At 42.8% G+C, this 22,218-nt stretch overlaps 1 protein-coding gene across 1 annotated transcript in view; it reads left to right on the top strand.

Annotated features, from left to right (window-relative positions):
• Nucleotides 1-22,218, top strand: part of LOC137619487 (nuclear pore complex protein Nup107-like) — a 191,547-nt gene that overhangs the window by 58,095 nt on the left and 111,234 nt on the right. The window contains exon 5 of the mRNA XM_068349556.1: nt 16,974-17,141. Within this exon, the coding sequence (XP_068205657.1) occupies nt 16,974-17,141 (168 nt within the window). The remainder of the gene's footprint in view (nt 1-16,973; nt 17,142-22,218) is intronic.

Raw genomic sequence — 22,218 nt, 5'->3', positions numbered from 1 at the left:
TCATCGGAGCAGCCTGTAGCTCCAGACTCTCAGCACAGACCCATGGCTGCTTCTACCCCCCCTGAAGAGGAAAAGAGGAGTCTCTGACGTGGTCACTTCCTCGAGGGTATAACTGACTCCGGTCAGGCCATCAAGGCTAGTTCCTCCTGTATCTTCCCCCGGGATACTCTCCCACCTCACCTTTGCCAAGGGAGTCGCGCGAGGAAAGGACCTCCTCCATTCCACCGTCGGAGGAAGCCTCCCCTCACGCAGATAGTTTCCTACCTTCATCGTAGATCAGGAAGGACACGACATCTAGGCTTTCGATGTTGGAGTCCTACCTCCTTCCTTAGAAGGAGCCCAAAGATTCCTAGACCTTGCCAGAGTCCTCCACGAGGACTACCAAGATGGAGGCAGCCAGGCACTCGAGAGATGTCCGCGACCCACCCTGGGAAGAGCTCTCGGGGTTGGAAGATGGAGACTTCACTGCAAGTCTGACATCGGAAGGAGAGCAAAAAGAGTCAGAACATGCATTCGGGCAGGTCCTGACTCCTATAAGGGTTCTCATTGGGTTTACCAACCCAGAGATACCCCCTTGGGAGGACAAGGACTTGGTCTTAGACCATGTCTTCGGCACCCAGAAGCCCTCAAAGACCAGTGCAGCCCTGTCTTGTTCTCAAGAGTTGAAGGGTGCCAGGGCTAAGATCGCCCTACAGCTCTCCGAGTATGCCTCCTCCCATCGTTCAGGCTCTACCAGCAAGCTCCTCTACTCCTCGTGTCCAACAGAGGAGGTACTTCGAGATCCTGGAGGAGCCTAGTCCAGCTCTCCCTCTCCACCATTCCTTGGAAGAGCTCACTAAGAGGGTCTCTCTAGGGAGACTCTCCAGCCGGCAGGTCTCTTTCTCGGCGACCGAGATGCATAATCAGGAAAATTTCACGAAGTATGCTAAGCAGGCTACTTCGTGGCTTGACATCTGGTTAGGGACCTTTGGAATCCTGGTAAGAACTGAGGATTTCTCCAAGGAACGTACCAGGAAGGCAGTGGAGACTTTCCTTCTCTCGGGCACATGCACGATTGAGTTTCTTGCCCACCAAGATTTGAACTTTTGGACAAATATCATCTTGAAATGTCGAGACACAGTGTCTGAGAGATTCCATCAACAAATCCCTAACATCGAGATGGCTAGGCTCAGACATTCCTCTCTAGAGGGAGCCCACCTGTTTGAGCCTAAGGACGTGGAACATGCTGCTGAGAGATGGATCAAGTCCCATCAGGACTCCCTCCTCCATAGGCTTTTACATCCAAGCCCTATAAACCACCAGCTCTTCAGCAGTCCCGTCCAACCAAGACAGCAACGAAGACAATGGTGTCTAAGAAGCCCTTTCCTGCCAAGGACAAGAAAGGCACTGAGTCCTCCAGGGGAGGGAAAAATCCTAGAGGGAGCAGCTGAGGCTGCAAGCGCTAGGATAGGCACTCCCCCTGCTTGTCCACCAGTGGGGGCATGCCGACAAAGTTGCTCGGATAGGTGGAAGCAACTCGGGGCCGAAACCTGGACAATCTCCGTGATTCATCTAGGATATCGCGTCCCGTTCATCACATCTCTCCCTCTCCTGACCAGGAATCCAGTGTCAATAGACTCCTTTGCCATGGGATCAGCAAAGGGGCTGGCCCTTCGGGCATAAGTCCAGACCCTGTTGAAGAAGGGCGCTCTCCAGGAGGTCCTCGACGGGTCCCCAGGCTTCTTCAGTCGACTCTTTCTTGTAAGAAAGGCGTCTGGAGGCTGGAGACCAGTCATCGACCTCTCAGCCCTGAACAAGTTTGCCAAGCAAACTCCGTTCAGCATGGACACAGCAGACATGGTCAGACTAATAGTAAGACCACAGGACTTCATGTGTACACTGAACCTAAAGGACTCTCATCCCAGTCCACCCGTTTTCAAGGAAGTACATAAGATTCAGCCTAGACAACAGGAAATACCAGTTCAAGGTGCTGTGCTTCAGTCTTTCCACAGCACCTCAAGTTTCACCAGAATGTTTGCCCTAGTGTCATCTTGGGCACACAGGTTGGCATCCATCTCCTCCGCTATCTGGACGACTGGCTATCCTAGCAGACTCTGTGTCAACCCTTCTTCAACACCGAGACAAACTTCTGAGACTTTGCCAAGATCTGGGGATCGTGGTAAATCTCCAGAAGTCATCCCTGCTTCCTGCACAGAGACTGGTATACCTAGGCACGATAATAGACACCAATCTCCACAAAGCCTTACCGTCAGACGACAAAATAGCAAGGCTGAGGAAGGTCGCAAGACCCTTCCTCACGAGAAGAACTCCCAGCCCAGACGTGGTTATGTCTCCTTGGTCACCTTTCATCACTGGCCTGTCGAGTTCCCAATGATCGCCTCAGGATGAGATCCCTCCAGTGGTGACTCAAGTCCCGGTGGAATCAGACTCTCGATTCCCCGGACATCCGGATCCCCATGGGATCAGCGGAGCTTACGGACCTCGAGTGGTGGGTGGCAGACAAGAATCTCTGAAAGGGAGTGGATCTTCTCGTCCATCCCCCGGATTTGATGCTGTTCTCAGACGCTTCAAAAAAAGGGTGGGGGCCCACATGCTGCACCACACGACCTCAGGCCTCTGGTCAGAGTCAGGAGAGTATCTCCACATAAATCTCCTAGAGATGAAGGCCATCTTTCTGGCCCTTCAACAGTTCCAACAGTTCCTGGTGGGCCACTCAGTGGTGGTGATGAGCGACAACACCACACTAGTGGCTTACATCAACAAGCAAGGAGGTACTTTTTCGTAGCACCTATCCCATCTAGCAGTAGAGATACTGAGATGGGCCAAAATCCAATCGATACCACTATCGGCACGCTTCATTCCCGGCTAAAGGAATGTGCTCGCTGACAACTTGAGCAGAGCATCTCAGATAGTGAGTACCGAATGGTCTTTGGATCATCTACTGTAGAAGCCAACAAAGTCCTGAATTTGTGGGGTTCTCCGACAGTGGACCTCTTCGCAACGGCCCTGAACTACTGGCTCCCGTTGTATTGTTCCCCAGTCCCAGACCCCAAGGCTCTCTGTCAAGATGCTTTCCAACAACAGTGGGACAACATCGACGTTTACGCCTTTCCCCTGTTCTGTCTGATGAGGAGGGTACTCAACAAGGCCAGAATTTCAGTCAACCTTTCAATGACCCTCCTAACTCTGCTATGGTATCACGCAGAGTGGTTTCCGGACCTTCTGCAACTCCTAACGGAGCCCCCATGAGAACTCCCTCCACGACACGATCTACTCAAGAAGAGATGAAACAGGACATCAAACAGACGAAGAGGGAGGTACGAGAAGGGAGATGCCCTGGAACTTCCAGGGGCTCTACTAAACCCCTTAAAGTATCAGACCTCCCTCACTGCTCCGAAACCAACCCGTGGAGGTATACGGAGCACATGCCCATGATGAATGGGAAGCTTCTCATCTCCGAGAAGTTGGGGGCCAAGCCACTTGAAGATCTTGAATTCTGGCAAGGCTTTTCAGCCTACCCAGATTGTAATGTGAGACTGCGAGATGAACCTGCATCCCGCGAGGAGACGGTACCAAAGGAAGTCATTGTCTTCGAACATGACAAGGCACAGACCATCCTTACCAAGACTCTGAAAGGAGCCGGATACACCAACTCCAAAGTCTTGGCACTGAGCAAGAGGCATCCAACCTTTATTGCTCCTTCCTCCAGAGCTTTCCCCTTTTTTGGAGAAAGCCCTCGACTGTGTCATTAAAGCAGTTGAAGAGGGCAAACCCTGCCCAATCCTAAAGGAATGTAAGCCATTATCTTTAGCTATGCCTACTTGCGAGGAGAAGTGGAAAGTGGTACATCTAACCTCCTCCGTCTCGAAGTTGAATCCGGAGATAGCAGGCCATTCAACAAGAACCTTCCAAAGTTGCCAGATCATCTCTTGAGAAGGGAACAGGAGACAAAAGAGAGTTGCCATCTCCCTGTTTCTTCAGAACTGCTTGGAAATGTGTGCAGGCCTACGTAACACCCCAGACGTGTACATGGTCTTAGCCAAGTCTCACATGGGTACCCTTGTGAAGGACTTGTATGCTTTTGTCATGTCAAGGAGGACCTGTAGAGAGCACGTGTTCGCTGCAGCAACGGTGGAACACGAACCCAGAAAACTGATTTCATCATGTATCTGGGGCAAAGACCTTTTCCCACAGGAAGTGGTCCAAGAAATCATTGCCAAAGCCACCACGGAGAATAAGAACCTTCTCCAAAAGTGGGGCATGTCTTCAAAGAGGAAGTCTTCCTCAAACGGAGGTCCCCAGCCTAAGAACAAGAAGGCATGAAGACCACGTAGACCTGCACAACTTCTGGCCGTGACCATGGCCACGATGCCTCAAATGGTAGCCCAGCCTCAAACCACCTTCCAGATGGTCCCTCAACAGCTGGTAGCGCAGTCACCTGTTTTTAACCCAGGCTTTGAGAGGCACTCGACCACCTTTCGGCCCTACAAAGGTAGAGGCTCAAAAAGTGGTTCCTCCGGAAACCCCCCCAATGGGTAGAGGAGGATGCGGTCATGGAAACAAGTTGCTTAGAGGTTCCAGGTAGGGGGCAGACTTTTTCACTTTCGGGATCGTTGGACCTTCGATCCCTGGGTCCACAGCCTAATCTCAAATGGACTCGGGTGGAAATGGAACGAAATTCCACCCCCTTTTCCAGAATTCTTCCAACACTCCACTCCCTTGTTGGAAGAATATACCTCAGAACTCTTGAACAAGAAGATAATAAGGAAAGCGAAGTCCATCAAGTTCCAGGGAAGGCTGTTTTGTGTTCCCAAGAAAGACTCAGACGAACTCAGAGTCATTTTAGACTTGGTTTCCACTCAACAAGTTTATCGAGAACAACAAGTTCCGGATGCTTACCTTGCAACACATAAGGACCCTTCTACCCAAAGGGGCATACACAGTCTCAATAGACCTGGCAGATGCTTACTGGTACCTACCAGTCAGTCGCCCCCTCTCCTCCTACCTAGGATTCAAGCTACAGAAGACAAAATTTGTCTTCAAAGCGATGCCCTCTGGACTAAACATAGCCCCAAGGATATTCACAAAGCTAGCAGATACAATCGTCCAGCAACTACGCTCCGAGGGAGTTCAAGTAGTAGCATATCTAGACGATTGGCTGGTGTGGGCAGCATCCAAGACTACTTGTCTGCAAGCGGCCGGAAAGGTGATCCAGTTCCTGGAGCACCTGGGCTTCAAGATCAATCGCAAGAAGTCTTGCCTCGCCTTTCTCCAGCTCAGAAGTTCCAATGGTTAGGAATCCAATGGAACTTACAGTCACACCACCTCTCCATGCCATTCAAGAAAAGGAGAGAGATAGCGGGAGCCGTCAAGAGACTAATCCGATACAAGAGGATATCAAGACGCCAACAGGAAAGAGTATTGGGCTCTTTCCAGTTTGCACCAGTGACAGACCCGGTGCTAAAAGCCCGGCTAAAGGATGCGTCAGGAGTCTAGAGAGGATATGCATCAAACGCTCGAAGAGATCAACTAAGGTTGATCCCGACCCAATTGCGCACGCTATTAAGGCCGTGGTCAACAGCCAGGAGCCTAGCCCAGATAATTCCACTGCAACCATCACAACCATCAGTGGTGATACACATGGACGGCTCCCTGGAAGGATGGGGAGGCCATTCTCACGAAAGCCGATAGAGACAGAATGGTCCCTAGACGCAGACTCCTTCTCCTTCATCTCGGAAAAAGTCCCGGAACTGCGGATCGACCTCTTCGCGACGAGCGACAACAAGAAACTACCTCGGATTTACCTATTTCCACCAACCAATCTCCTGCTAAAAGTGGCCTCCAAATGTCCCAAAAGCAATTGGTTCTCTCTACATTAGTTCTAGAATTGAAACTGAAGCTGTTTCCTCTGCCGAACCCAGTTTTATCCCAACTGGTTCAGAAGTCGACTGTTTACGCTTCATCCTCGAGAACCAACAACCTACATCTCATGATTTTGTCACTCTAGCAGCGAATAAAAAGTTTGAGATCTCGAAGGACAAAGTCGACTTTATTAAAGAGTACAAGTCAAGTTCAAATCATCTTGGAAGAAATGAGTGTCCTTTGTGAAAACAAGGAAACCAATAGAAATATCGATAGATTTCTGTCTTTCTTTCTTCATCCACCTACATGAACAAGGCCTGGCTTCCACTATGGTAACCGCGTGTAAGTCGGCTTTGACTAGACCTCTTCTGTACGCCTTTGAGGTGGACCTCACAAGTGAAATCTTCAATAAGATACCAAAAACATGTGCTAGACTCAAGCCGGCAACCCCTCCAAATTCCATCACATGGTCGTTGGACAAAGTCTTGCACTATACTTCGAATCTGAACAAAGAGGATTGCACCCTAAAGGATGTAACACAGAAAGTCATCTTTCTGTTCGCAATAGCCTCAAGGGCTAGAGTTAGTGAAATAGTGGCCTTATCCAGAAACGAAGGCCGTATTCAGTTCTTAGACACAGGAGAACTGATTCTTTTCCCTGATCCTGCCTTTCTTGCCAAGAACGAGCTGCCCACCGAGAGGTGGGGTCCTTGGAGAATCTGCCCACTGAAGGAAGATGTCTCTCTATGCCCAGTAGTGTGTCTCAAGGTCTATCTTCGAAGAACTTCGGACTTCAAAGAGGGACAGCTCTTCCGAGGCGACTAAGACAACTGAGAGCGAAGCTCACCTACTTTATTCGCAGAGCGGATCCTGACAGCACACCCGCAGGTCACGATCCGCGGAAAGTTGCTTCTTTGTTGAATTTCTTTCAACACATGGACTTTGAGAGGCTCCGCTCATATACGGGGTGGAAATCATCCACTGTCTTCTATAAATATTATGCGAAGCAAGTACATGAAATAAAACACTTTGTGGTGGCGGCGGGTAGTGTCATAAAACCCGTCGTCTAGTGCTGCGATGAACAGTGGACTGTTTTGGGACTTAACAGTGCATCGGGTGAATAGGTATTAATACCTTCTAGTACAAATCATTACTATGAATAATGGACTTATCTATACAGGTGCAGAGTCTAACCAATAACACCAGTGCCGTGTGAATATTTGAACACAGTGTTGATGCATATCAACATCTGAGTGAAACTAGACATATTTGGTTTCACATTCACTTTGAGTGGCATTAAATTAATAATGAATTCATATATGTACCGTATATTTCCGCGTATAAGACGACCCTATATTCCAAAATTTAACCATCAAAAATGAGGGGTCGTCTTATACTACCGTTATAAAAATCACACCTTGAATTCTATGTCAGGTTTATCAGTAGGCTAGCCTAGGTTGAGGTGCAATAACCACCGACACACATGAAATGATTTACATTAATATATAAATGTATAATGAAATTAATAAAACCATTTTTACCGTATATATTATTGGCATATCTACAAAAATGGGATAAATGATAAATTCGAGGATTAATTCCAACTTTTAACCATACGCGCACAGCTGAGAAAATGTAAACATCGAGTATTGGTTGCGTTGTTAGCAACTTTTTCTCTCGCCAACCTTTCAGTAATTTTAATGCCAGTGTTAATTACGATAGTAATAACATAGGATATCATATTTATTTGTTTAAAAATTATTATTTTTAGCTATAACTAACAATTTTGGATTACAAACGGTACAATCTTTATTTCTCAATAGAAATTACAGTACATAACAGTATTGCATTTAAAACTTAAAAATTTGTAAAACTATTTCCAATCAATATTAAACATCAAACCTGCGACATGTATAAATCTAACACCACTAAAACTCCTCACAGTTATCACTGTCTGTTTCGAAAAGCTGTTCGAACATATCACGGTATTTATCATATACGCCATCATCGTAAGGATTCCAGTCCGGTTCCGGTGAGTCGACTTTGGCTTCGTTGTCACATTCGTACAATAAATCGTCTTCACTGCCATCCATGTCATTTGAGATCCCGTATTTTAAACATTATTTCATGACACTTTCCACCTTTACATTATCCTATGCTTTTATAACAAACTCGCAAAGAACATAAAAGAAGAAGAAGAAAGAGGAGAAACAGGCATTTCGTACGTGAGCAGCTGATGAGCGTAAACAAAACAACGCAGGCTAGGTGACGTGTGTTCTAGGAAAACAATAAAGGATTTGTTTTGTTATTTCATTTACTTTTAATTTATAAGGATACAGTAAGTAATATCATCAACCTTACATAATCTATATTTCATAAGATATCTGGTGTTGCAAAAGCTAGCCTAGGCTATACACAGATGGTTTTATGATTCAACAGTCGTCTTATACTACCGATATGAGATAAATTCATAAAAATTTGCTCAAATTTTGTACCTCGTCTTATACGGAGGTCGCCTTATACGTGGAAATATACGGTATATTCTTCCCTTACAGGTCAGAAATATATATAACCATGATGTTTATCTATGCAAGGTTAGATTTCGACTTTGTTATATCTACATTTTATAATTTATTTACTTATAAAAACAAATAGAAAATGTAGCTGTGTCTTATTTTATCCTCAGTTGATAGAAATAAAAGCAATCCAGAGTTTTATTCTATTCCTATAATTAGAACCTTGAATAAGTACAGATGTCCAAAGCATGAAAAGGTAACCTCTAGAAAGTTTCCCTTTTGTTCTTACGAATATACAATCTTTGAATCCTTATAGTCAAAGTCGACACTTTCCCTGCAGGGAGGCAGGAAGCCCAAAGCCAGTTCCAAGCTTAGTGGATATGACAGATAACGGTAATGTCATATACAGGTCTATCAGACCATATAAGGAACTCATTTAAAGTAAAGGCACTTACTCAAACCCGCAGATATAGTACTTTCAAGTTAATTCTCTGGTAAGCTTCTATCAGGAAGACATAGCCGAGCCCAAAAAACAGATTTTGAGCAAAGTGCAAAATGTATTTTAGGTGAGATAGCCATGTCGTCCTGATGGACCCACCCTTCTTTCTTAATGACCCCACCCGAAACTATTCTATCTGCGGCTATTCCAGCTTAAATGCAAGAAAGGAATGGCGGCCCGTAGTACAGTAGTACGGATAGGAGGTCCACCGGGTACAGTACGTAGATAACGGCTCCCCTTTCGTTCGCCACTCTTCCCCCTCAAAGAGTTAAATCTATTCGGGGTGAAGATTGCTATGTGTCGTAACTAAAAAGACGTCCCCTGATATTATGCGAAATCCTTAAAGTTATATTAAGAATATTCGTGCCAGGAGTTAGAATTCTGGAGACCTATGGTTAATTCTCTGGAAGTATCACTGTAGCAAATATCCCTTAGAAAGCTACCTAAAGGAACCTTCCATCAGGACCACATGGCTATCTCACCCAAAAATAGATTTTTCACTTTGCTCAAAATCCGTTTTATGTACCTCATGGTAATCTTGTTCACTGAAAAGTCTTCCAGCGGCTGCACATTTCATTCCTTCCTTGAACCTATCAAGGACTGTAACCTTCTCAAGAATCATAACCTTCTTCTGCTATTTAGCAGAATCTTTGGAAGTCGAAGCAGCTCTCTTGAGGGCCATGATGTTGATGAAATAAGGCAAAGATGTCACAAAAATGACAAGTGGGAGATGCACTCGTAGGCGCAGATGATATGAGAGTAAGGCTTAGTGAGAGTTAAGATGGTGTGCATGCTGGGTGCAAATGAGCGAGGTTGGTTTGAAATCGTTAGCTCACCACGAGAGTACTTGTCGGTAAACTGTGGATAGGTGAATTTTTATTTAATAAGTTATACAGTTCTCTGTATCGTGAATGACCGAATATGACCTTGAACGGGAGCGCCTGCTCCTGGAACTCTCCCTTCTCCGACGGCGCCGCCTCCTCGCTTCACCCTCCGAAGAGACCGATGAGCTGGCCTCCGAAGACCCCGACGATACTGCATAACCCGACCGACGGGCGGGCTCGGGGGCAACGGAGGTCTTCACGAACTGTTGAGTTCCGGAGGTCGTAGGTTGCAAAAACGAATCGGGAACCGCCGACAGAGGGGCTGGAAGGGAGGTCGGCCGCACCACGCTGGGGAACCAGGAATCTAGGCCATCCTCCATCCTCAACGGGGACCTACCTGGGGTTTTCGGGAGCTTCCACCCGAAGGGCTCCCCTACCGTCGAGTCCAACCTATCCTGGACGCTATCAGCTGCTGAGGTACCTGAAACGCAGGCCCAAGACGCGGGTGAAGAGACAGGAACAGTATTACTCCACATGGGGTCATCGGAGGAGAGGTGCCCCCCAATCACAAGGGCAGAGTCCCCAAAGCACTTTCAGGCCCCCCACTAGCCTGTGAAGATTCAGCAACCCCCACATCATGACTATTAGACTCTTGGGGAAGAGCCATCGGCACCTTCCCCGCAACGGACTTACCTCGTCCCCTACCCTAGGTAGGGGAAGAAGGAACAGAAACCTCGTCAGACCTCCCACCTAGGGATGGCAATGGCGAAGAGATGCTCGCCTTCCTGGGGGACCGTTTAGAGGACTTCTTTTTCTTCGTGCTAAAACGAACCCACTGGATCTCACCCCAACTACTGTAACACACTCGGGCACGTATCCGTCGGCGAGCACACTCTACCCCTACAGGAAGAGCAAAGGGAATGCGGGTCAACCTCCGGCTTGGATAGGAACGCTTCACACGACTTCCCGGCTCTAGGCCCAGGACAATGGCGGGTCTGCTCCATCACAACACAAAACCACGACAGGAACGCAGGGAAAGGATAAGGAATACAGTTGGGGAAGCACAAGGGAATCACGCGAACACGTGAGAACACAAGGGAAAGCACAGAGATACCATGCGGGAACCATGTGGGACACACGAGTTGGGGACACAAAGGGTCACAAGAGATTGGAGAGCGACGGGATGGTATCACAACGCGACCAGAGAACTTACTGACGAGCGAGACCCAAGCTAACGCCGACCTAGCTCAGGACTACCCTCAGGGCACGTTCTCCTTACGCCTGAGTTAGTCCCCACAGAAAACGGAAGTAGGGTAGACTACACAAAACTCTGGTTGGTTGAGAGGAGATTCCAGGTACCTCCTAAGAAAGTAGTTCTCGGTAAGTATGTTAGGAAAAATACAAATTACTTAAAATTTGTGATATTCCATCATATCATTCTCCCATGAAGGACTCAAGTTTATGTAGTTAGGGAAAAATACAAATTAGTTTTAAATTTGTCATATTAAGGTTATGCATGTTTGGAATTTCAGAAAATACTTTAAATATAGTACAGTGAACCCTCGTTTATCGCGGTAGATAGGTTCCAGACCCGACCGCGATAGGTGAAAATCCGCGAAGTATTGACACCATATTTACCTATTTATTTAACATGTATATTCAGACTTTTAAAACCTTCCCTTGTACGTAGTACTGTTAACAAACTACCCTTTAATGTACAGAACACTTAATGCATGTACTATAGTACCCTAAACTAAAACAGGCACAAATACTAAAGGCGATTTTATATCATGCGTTTCCTAAACACGCCAAAAAGCACGATAAAAAATGGCAACCAATGTTTTGTTTACGTTTCTCTTATCATAATGAAGAAACAAACGCATTTAGTGTACTGTACACATCTGTGTATAGGTTAGTTTTTGCATCGATTATATTGATTATACAGTATGTTGATTTTGTTATTACCAATGTTTTACTTAATTTTTCTTAGGACTTCCAAATGAAATGTTTTTCTTTATGACGCCGCCTGAAACGACGGCGTCATAAAGTACGCTCAGTAAACAACCACGCTCAGTAAACAAAGAAGGCATTTAACACGCATGATGAAAGTGATAAATAAAGATATTTACAGTAAAAGCTTTTAGAAAATATGTTATTACAAATTTTATTTACCGTATCTATATAAAATCATACAGTACATACTGTACGTAGCAAAGCAGGAAAACAATTTACGAGAGAGAGAGAGAGAGAGAGAGAGAGAGAGAGAGAGAGAGAGAGAGAGAGAGAGAGAGAGAGAGAGAGAGAGAGAGAGAGAGAGAGAGAGTGTGTGTGTGTTTTACGTACGTAGATGTAAATTTTAAACAAAAAAAATATGATAGGTTACAACATGTATACTCTTCAGACTTTTAAAACCTTCCCTTTAACTTAATGCATACAGTACTAAACTAAAACAGGCACAAATATTAAAATGTTAGAATATTAAAGTAAAAAATAAAGATTGTTACTGTACTCACCACGAAAGAAGTTCAAGAAAAACTTGAATGATGATGGCGATGAATTTGCTGCACAGTAGAAATGATGATGATGAAGCTGATGATGTCTTCTACTGTGCAGCCAATGATAGTACAGTATTTTATGTCTCTTCAGACGGAGGTGTCTTTTCCTGGGACACCTCTTCAACTTCTTCCTGAGACACTTCTTCAATTTCTTCCGAGGGCATTGTGATCGGAAGTTGCTGCCGCTGCTTCTTTTTTCGCAAGAGCATCCTGCAGGGAGTCATATGTTCATCGATCTTGTTGCAGAATTGCATAGAACGAATCATATCCTCGTTCCACTCTTGTAACATTTCTTTCACTTCCTTCGCAAGCTTGCAGAGCTTGGCAAGCCGTTCTAATGTTAAGCCCATTTCTTCGACATTTTCTTGGATCTCTTCCTGTGTTTCACTGTCTTCTTCACTGGCCGATTTCGTCAGGTCTTCGAGGTCTGCGGCCGCGTAACCTCTACCGTCTTTTAACATATCGAGAAGCGTCACCTTCTCAGCAATCGTCATCATCTTTCGGTGGTGTTTAGGCTCACTACCAGCCTTAGTAGAAGCAGAACGCTTGGGAGGCATTGTACAGTAGGGCTTAACAGAAAGTTCAACAAAAAGTTCAACTTAAAACAGTCACGCACAGCACAGATTAAAGTTCACAATAACTTAACGTCTACACAGCGATATGGCGGGAGACAAAGTGACCGCGAAAACGTAGATGCTGGAAGTTGGAGATGCGGGCAAAACACCAATCACAGGCTAGATAACAAAACTTGAGTTTTGATTCGTCATCTATCAGCGCTTGAACCAATCACAACCTGTCTTATATGCTACGTAGGTTACCAATTCAAAGTACAAGATACCCTGCGTATACTGTACTGTACAGTAATAATAATAATAATAATAATAATAATAATGATAATATATTTTGGGAGTAGACCCTCTTTTAAGCAGGTTTTATTAAAAGTGATTGCTGCCTCAGTGGCGTTAATCTTGTAATTAACTTTTTCTATTGTTCTTATTATCTTCTTCTCTTCATTTGAACAATCCGTCAGTAACTGGGAAAGGGACATATCAATAGGAAGGTGATGAAGACCATATCATTCACAATTTGTCTTTAATATATCACAACACATTGTAAAAGTACAGATAATATGTACAAAGTATAAAACACTATCACAATGTTAGTGCACACAAAGTAATTGTCACTTTTATACAAAATTTATAAATTACGTGGTGTTAAGTTTAACACATCCTTCGACTCAACCGGTTTCGAGCAGTGAGAAGGTTTTCTGCTCATTATCAAGAGTGAACTGAAATGCAGGTGTTGTTTTGATGGCTTATATACGGAGTCCTGCTACGAGATTCCATTTTCACTGGTTAAGAACCGCCCTAGGGCGGAGACTGTTAATCCTATTGGGTGGTGGCCTCTGCCTCGCCGGGATGTTTGGTGGGATTACTGGCTCTGGTTCGGTCAGGAGATAATCCCTGTTTTGACCTTCAGCTATATCAGTCCTGTCATAGTTGTTATTGCCTGGACTATTGTTGATAGTGGACCTTATACATGTTGGCAATAAGGTCCCTTCTTGCGTGGTGTTGAGGTTAGGTCTTTGTTGTTGAATAAAAAGAGCTTCCATTATCCGGAGACGTCTACTGTCAGGGGCATGGCCGATGATTGTTACATTTTTCACTATATGCTCCCTTGTTGTCTTGAAATTATGTTTTTGGAGGCAATGCATTTTTATTGCACCCTGTTGCACGTGGCAAGATAATCTCTTAGAAAGACGCATCGTCGTCATCCCGATGTAGGTGCCAGGACATTCCTGGACGGGGCATTTATATCGGTACACTACGTTCGTCTTTTTCAAGTCATCTTGCATGGCAGGGGCAGGGTTGTTTTTCATTATCAAGTCTCGTGTTTTTGCTGATTGGTAATAAATTATGAGGTTGATTTCAGTATCCTCTGCCGTGGCAAAAACGTTGTTTTTTATTATATTTTTCATAATCTTTTCTTCTTCGTTGTAGTTTACGCTCATAATGCCTTTATAGTAAAGATTTATTTTTGCTGGCGTGTTGGTATCATTAGGGCCTTCATTCTGGTACCATTTCTCGATTTCTTTTTTAATTTGCCGATTAATGTCCTTATTCGTGAAGCCATTATTCACCAGAATTTTAGTAACTCTGTCAAGTTCCTCGTGGGTGCCTCTCCACGAAGAACAGTGAGAAATGGCTCTCCGAATAAAAGCCTTAATGGTGGCAGTTTTATACCGACTAGGGCACTCGCTGTCACCATTCAGACATAGGCCGAGATTCGTTGGTTTTACGTACACCGAGGTACTAAAACTATCATTGCTTGTTTCTACAAGGACATCAAGGAAGGGGAGACGTCCTTGGAGGCTGTGCTCTAGGGTGAACCTGAGCGAGCTGCATTCCTCGAAAATTCGGCGAAGTTCTTCTATGCTCTCCTGATTATCCGTTTTCATAAAAACGGATAATCAGGAGAGCATAGAAGAACTTCGCCGAATTTTCGAGGAATGCAGCTCGCTCAGGTTCACCCTAGAGCACAGCCTCCAAGGACGTCTCCCCTTCCTTGATGTCCTTGTAGAAACAAGCAATGATAGTTTTAGTACCTCGGTGTACGTAAAACCAACGAATCTCGGCCTATGTCTGAATGGTGACAGCGAGTGCCCTAGTCGGTATAAAACTGCCACCATTAAGGCTTTTATTCGGAGAGCCATTTCTCACTGTTCTTCGTGGAGAGGCACCCACGAGGAACTTGACAGAGTTACTAAAATTCTGGTGAATAATGGCTTCACGAATAAGGACATTAATCGGCAAATTAAAAAAGAAATCGAGAAATGGTACCAGAATGAAGGCCCTAATGATACCAACACGCCAGCAAAAATAAATCTTTACTATAAAGGCATTATGAGCGTAAACTACAACGAAGAAGAAAAGATTATGAAAAATATAATAAAAAACAACGTTTTTGCCACGGCAGAGGATACTGAAATCAACCTCATAATTTATTACCAATCAGCAAAAACACGAGACTTGATAATGAAAAACAACCCTGCCCCTGCCATGCAAGATGACTTGAAAAAGACGAACGTAGTGTACCGATATAAATGCCCCGTCCAGGAATGTCCTGGCACCTACATCGGGATGACGACGATGCGTCTTTCTAAGAGATTATCTTGCCACGTGCAACAGGGTGCAATAAAAATGCATTGCCTCCAAAAACATAATTTCAAGACAACAAGGGAGCATATAGTGAAAAATGTAACAATCATCGGCCATGCCCCTGACAGTAGACGTCTCCGGATAATGGAAGCTCTTTTTATTCAACAACAAAGACCTAACCTCAACACCACGCAAGAAGGGACCTTATTGCCAACATGTATAAGGTCCACTATCAACAATAGTCCAGGCAATAACAACTATGACAGGACTGATATAGCTGAAGGTCAAAACAGGGATTATCTCCTGACCGAACCAGAGCCAGTAATCCCACCAAACATCCCGGCGAGGCAGAGGCCACCACCCAATAGGATTAACAGTCTCCGCCCTAGGGCGGTTCTTAACCAGTGAAAATGGAATCTCGTAGCAGGACTCCGTATATAAGCCATCAAAACAACACCTGCATTTCAGTTCACTCTTGATAATGAGCAGAAAACCTTCTCACTGCTCGAAACCGGTTGAGTCGAAGGATGTGTTAAACTTAACACCACGTAATTTATAAATTTTGTATAAAAGTGACAATTACTTTGTGTGCACTAACATTGTGATAGTGTTTTATACTTTGTACATATTATCTGTACTTTTACAATGTGTTGTGATATATTAAAGACAAATTGTGAATGATATGGTCTTCATCACCTTCCTATTGATATGTCCCTTTCCCAGTTACTGACGGATTGTTCAAATGAAGAGAAGAAGATAATAAGAACAATAGAAAAAGTTAATTACAAGATTAACGCCACTGAGGCAGCAATCACTTTTAATAAAATAATGATAATAATAACAATAATAATTTTAATAACAACAACAACAATAATAATAATAATAACAATAATAATAATACAGCTTTACGTACGCTATTTTACGCTTTTGTTGTAGGATGTGTCTCTCTCTCTCTCTCTCTCTCTCTCTCTCTCTCTCTCTCTCTCTCTCTCTCGTACGCTTATTCGAAATGTGATTTTTTGCAACAAAGAATATTATTGGATGCAGTACTACGTACGTATACATACAAAAGATTCATGGAAAAGAAGCACATCCATTACATTTGTAGTACACTAGTAGCCATCAGCAGCCTTACACCATTCTAATATGGTATGACTGCATCTGATTTGCGTTTCATGTTCGATTTAATTTTACTACGTACTGTATACAGTACTGAATTATCGTATGATCACATTCTCTTTTCGTGTTTTATTTCTTTCTGTGCTGAATTATATGTCATGTAATGCAATGAACAATCAGTAAGAGCAGATATTACTAATTACAGTATTAATGGAATTACAGGTAACGAAATATCGTATTTGGGGTCTTCAGATATCGCTGTATTTTCAAAATTTCCGGAAAATCCGCGATATGTATATGTATATGGGTTATGAAAAAAACCCGCGAAGTGGTGAATCCGCGATGGTCGAACCGCGAAGTAGCGAGGGTTCACTGTATATCCTTTGTATTTAGGTATGTTGTATCCTTTGCATTAACCTAACTTCTTTAATTGTCTTGCAGGTGCTGTTTTCTGAATTTATAAAGATAATGGTGGACCATCCATCAGAAGCACAAATATGGGAAGAACTAGAGGAATATCAGAGTTTGTGTAGTCAGCAAGTTATAACCTTAGACAAGCTTATTCGTAAAGTTCCTCGTCATCACACAAACTTCATTAATACACAACAGGTGTGTATTTAATAATGTCCGGTTTTCTTTTGATATTTTGTTCAGTTTTGTCATTTCAGAACTAATTCCTAAAACTTAGAAATTTTTTTATTCTGGCAATATTCTTTCTTGTCTAGATTACTCTCTGGATTGTATTTTTATCTGCTCTACATAATTTTCCTTGTTTAGATTTAATTATTCTGCGAAATAATGCTTTTCTAGTTTACATTTTTATACATTTAAATATTTAAATTTTCCTTAGCTCACTTAATTGTATTGGTTACTAGTGCATAAAGTCAGTCAAGTGGAACAGAAACTTGCCAAGGAATCGATAAGTCACATCAAACAGTCTAGTGAAAACTGTATGTGGTACTGTATATGCTGAAACGAAGAAATGCTAAAGAAATAAGAGAAAAGCTGGGAGTTTCATTGCATTTATTTAAGCACTGTATATGACACAAAAGAATAATGTATTGAAAACAGTCTAGGATAATCATGTACTTTTACCTGGAGTTAGGCTCAGGAAGTTAGTTAAAACATTTCAAGAATGCTTGTCCCTACTCTAATGTACATAGACCTTATCTTTTCAGCCTTTCACTCATATAGAAAGGTAAATTAATATGCATTTTGACTTGGATTTAGGCCCAGGAAGATGGTTAAAACATTAGAAAATGCTTGACCTTCCTTTCCTGCACATCTACCATATCTTTTCAGCTTTTCCCTTATATAGAAAGGTAAATTAGTATGCATTTTTCCTTGGAGTTAGGCCCAGGAAGAATGTTAAAACATTTCAAGAATGCTTGACCTTCCTCTCCTGCACATCTACCATATCTTTTCAGCTTTTCCCTCATATAGGAAGGTAAATTAGTATGCATTTTGACTTGGAGTTAGGCCCAGGAAGAATATTAAAACATTTCATGAATGGTTGACTTTCCTTTCATGCACATACTGTATACCATATCTCTTCAGCTTTTCACTCATTGGAAGGTAAATTAGTATGCATATATATTTTAGAAACTATTTTCTACTAATTGTTTACATAATTTTCCATACATTACATTCATCATCATCATCTCCTCCTACGCCTATTGACACAAAAGGCCTCGGTTAGATTTCGTCAGTCATCTTTATCTTGAGCTCTTAAATCAATATTTCACCATTCACCATGTCGTACTTCACGCTTCATAGTCCTCACCTATGGAGGCTTGGGTCTTCCAACTCTTCTAGTGCCTTTTGGAGCTCGGTTAAAATTTTGTTGAACTAGTCTCTTAGGAAGTATGAAGATCATGCCCAAACCATCTCCATCTATTTCTTACCATGATCTCATCCTTATATGGCACTCGAAAAATCTCTCCTAGAGTTTTATTTTTAATCCTGTCCTGTCATTTAACTCTCAATATACTTCTAAGGACTTTGTTCTTATATCTACAAAATCTGTTGGATATTGTTTCATTGTCATACCACGACTCATGTCCATACAGTAAGACCGATCTCACTAAACTGATATATAGCCATATTTTTATATGTAATTTCAAACTATTTGATTTCCAAATTTTACTTAACCTAGCCATTGTCTGATTTGCTTTTTTCAATCTTTCATTAAACTGAAATTCTAGAGACTGTACAGTATTAGAAATCAAAGTTCCTAAATATTTAAATGATTCTCTTTCATTCATCCTTTCTCCTTCCAATGATATTTAATCTCCCATTGCACATTCTCTTCCCATCATCTCTGTTTTTCTTCTATTTATCTATAGCCTAACCTCCTGTGATATTTCATGTATTCTGGTAAGCAAGCATTGCAAATCCTTTGGTGTTCTGCTAATAAGGACAGCATCATCAGCTTATTCTAGGTCAGCTAATTTCCTATTACCAATCCAGTACCAGGTTATGAAACCTAGGGTGCATTGGAAGATATTAGCAATGTTGAAACAAAGTACTGTATTTCGTCCAAATACATTGAAATTCCAGTTGATACTGTATTTCTTTATCTTCAATACTGCTGTTAAATTTACTCACTGTGTATGCAGTACAAATTTTTCCTAATTCTGATCACATTTTGCATTCAGATCTTCCCAGACTAAACCATTCATCATGTACTAGATATACAGTTAATTCTAGCAATATTCCTGAAGTTTTATGCCCGTTGTATTTCAAACTTGGAGTGATGTTTTATATCATGTGGTTGAATTGATGGAACTTAAGATTGCTCTTACCTTTAATACAAACCTTTAGTCTTTAATATGAGTATGACTTCTGTGAAGCTGGAACGGCCATTTAAACTTTTACCGAGGTAGTCGTATTAGTAGCTGGTGGGTAGGCTCAGCTCACCTACCAGGTAGTGTAACCTTCCTTTTGACCAAAGTGGCCGGGGAAGTCAAATATACTTCTCAGTGTCCTCATCTGGCTGTTTTAATCTTTGATTTTTCTTTCAGATGAAATAAAATGGTTTTTCAGATAGTTGTTTTTAAGGGACAGTTATGGAAGAAGCCAAGGATATAGTTTTTCCTAATAACTTTAATTGTGTTACAGTTTTCTGTGCTACATGCCATTATCGAACATACTAGTTCCTGTCGAGTAGCATGTCTGTTGCTGTTCTATCCTTTGTATGTAACTGTACTCTGATAATATGAACCTAGCGATAGGATATCTATAGTGCTTCGTCGGAAGAAGAGTTCCATTGTCATTAATTATAAGGGGAGGGGAGCTACCCAACTTTGTTCCCTCAGTGTCTTTTGATCCTGGAAGGGGCTAAGGACATATCACATGACTGTGCTGTTGTGATCTCTTCACTATGAGAGCGTTGTCATCAAACTGTACGACTCCAGAGAAGAAAACTTATAATTAATTGATTGGAGTTGCTTACACTTAACTCCTACCATTGCTCTCCCTATGGGAGAGGCAGGGCTGTACAAGGAACCTTTCCTGAGTGAATGCTGTGAGTTGTTCGATAGCGTGAAGAAATATTGGCACACACAACACTATGGAGGTGTCTGGGTACACGGTTGGGTTGTTTTCACATACCTGTTCTTGGTGTCATGCCAGGAAGAGTGAGGACTGAGGTTTGTCCCATAGTGGGAAGAAACATTGGTCTTGACAACCCTTATACGAACTGAGCATATGCATTGCTGGTCAGGATGAAGGACGCTGTAGAATATCGCTATGCACTGCTACTGCTGCATCCCCTTTGTCTGTCGTAGAGTTCCAGAGACTACAACTGAATATTTGGTTGTGACACCTGCTGAGGAAGAGATCACCTAGGCATAGGATAACCAATCAGTCTGACTCTCCTGTGTCTCATTCTGATTCCTCTTCATGCATTTTTGTACCAAAATGCTACCCCTGGGAAGGCGTTGAAGGTAATAGGTACAAGGGCTCATGAATCTGCTATCAGGGCAAAGTCTAGTAAGAGATGAGGCACGAGCATTGTTGGTCACGACACACAGCCTTGCTCTCGTCCCTCTTCTGCCAGTGATGTTCCCCGTACTTGGTGACTCCTCTACATGCACAGAATCAAAGGCTGCCCCTGACAGATCTGCTAGAGTTGTTGTCCTCTGAACATAATCACCTGTGCGACCATGATCGTTCCAACTCTATAATCTTCATATCTTTGATCTTCTTCGTTCCTGATCGTCTTCTTGCACAAGATTTCTCATGCACATTTATTGCCATGTGCACAATCATCTATAAGCATGATCGTCCACATGCACGAGCAGCTACATGCATGATTGTGCACGTATGAACGTCCACAAACACAAATCATCCATGGGCATGATGATCCATATGAATGATCATCTACACCCTTGGTCATACATGAGCACAATCACCATGCACACGATTCCTACAATCTAAAGGTTTACATGCTACGTTCCAGGTTACCATGGGGTCCAAACGCTCTTACTCCGTTTGAGCAGTCTCTATGTGACCAGTCACTATGTAATCAGTCTTCTTTTACTCACCCAGATGAAGAGAACAATCATGATCGATATCTTCCCCCACAAGTGTAATATTGAAAAATAAATTTTGTTTATTTATTTATTGAATAAACTTGTATATTTTGATTTAGACTTGCTCCACTCATCAGCCATCTAATTATCTCATATTTTGTGTTGCAGGATTGTGCAATGCCCTACGCTCAGTAGGGGAATAATAACGAAGTGATAATACTAACAATGAGAGCTAAAGTGCAACTCAGTAAAGGATGGTTTTAATCATGAGAGCAATAGTGCAAATCCAGTAAAGGACCGTTTTGACAATAAGAGTTGAATTGCAAGGCCAGTAGCTAACAAAACAGACTCTTTCAGTAGGGAACCTCCTTAATATATTTATTAGGTCACTAGACGGTGATGTTATGGGAGATTAGAGCAATGTGACCTGAAACTACCCAATTTTGTAAGGCATTTGTGATGGTGCAAGGAAGTTTTACAGTAGAGATTTTATGAAATCTCTGAAATGACTTCCTGTGGTTACCATGTGAAAAGTGCATTGATGATTGGTTTGTTGTTTAAAGATTTCAAGACTGTGATCAGATGATTTTAGTTTTTTGTACTGTGAAGTCAGTTTCTAGCCTGACATGACTCTAATAGGATGCTAGCTGGGTGTAGAATGACTTTCTCCTCTGTCTTCTGAGGAAATTGTGATGCTTCTTAGAGGTACCAGGGCTCCTTGCGGACTAAAGACTTTCCCGTGCTTTAAGGGTATAGAGGAAGATATCCAAGAACATTGCTTCTGACTTATGCACCTTCAGTCATGCTGATCAAATGAGATTCTTGAACTCCCATCACAGTTTGGGTACATAGAATCAAGGCTATCAGATCTACCTTAACCTTCAGGAAGAACTTGTCATTGTCGCTAGTCCGGAAGGTAAGAGCCTGGTATGACTGAGAACCTTTGCTGCCTACTATCCACGAGAGTTTACCAATAGGTTCCTGGGTAACCTTGTTCTTGGTTCTGTAGTAGTTACTTAACAAGTTTTGTTGAAAACCTAGCTTCTTCACAGAACATATAGCATCTCGTCTAAGATAGCAGTTGTGACTTAAGTCTATAAGGAGAGGTAGAATGTCTGGCCATTCTCTTCCTTTTCCCTTTTGGGCTAAAG

The sequence above is a fragment of the Palaemon carinicauda genome, chromosome 26, assembly GCF_036898095.1.
Source record: "Palaemon carinicauda isolate YSFRI2023 chromosome 26, ASM3689809v2, whole genome shotgun sequence".
Classification (NCBI taxonomy): domain Eukaryota; kingdom Metazoa; phylum Arthropoda; class Malacostraca; order Decapoda; family Palaemonidae; genus Palaemon; species Palaemon carinicauda.
The sequence above is the reverse complement of the archived record's forward strand: the minus strand, read 5'-3'. Positions and strand labels throughout refer to the sequence as shown.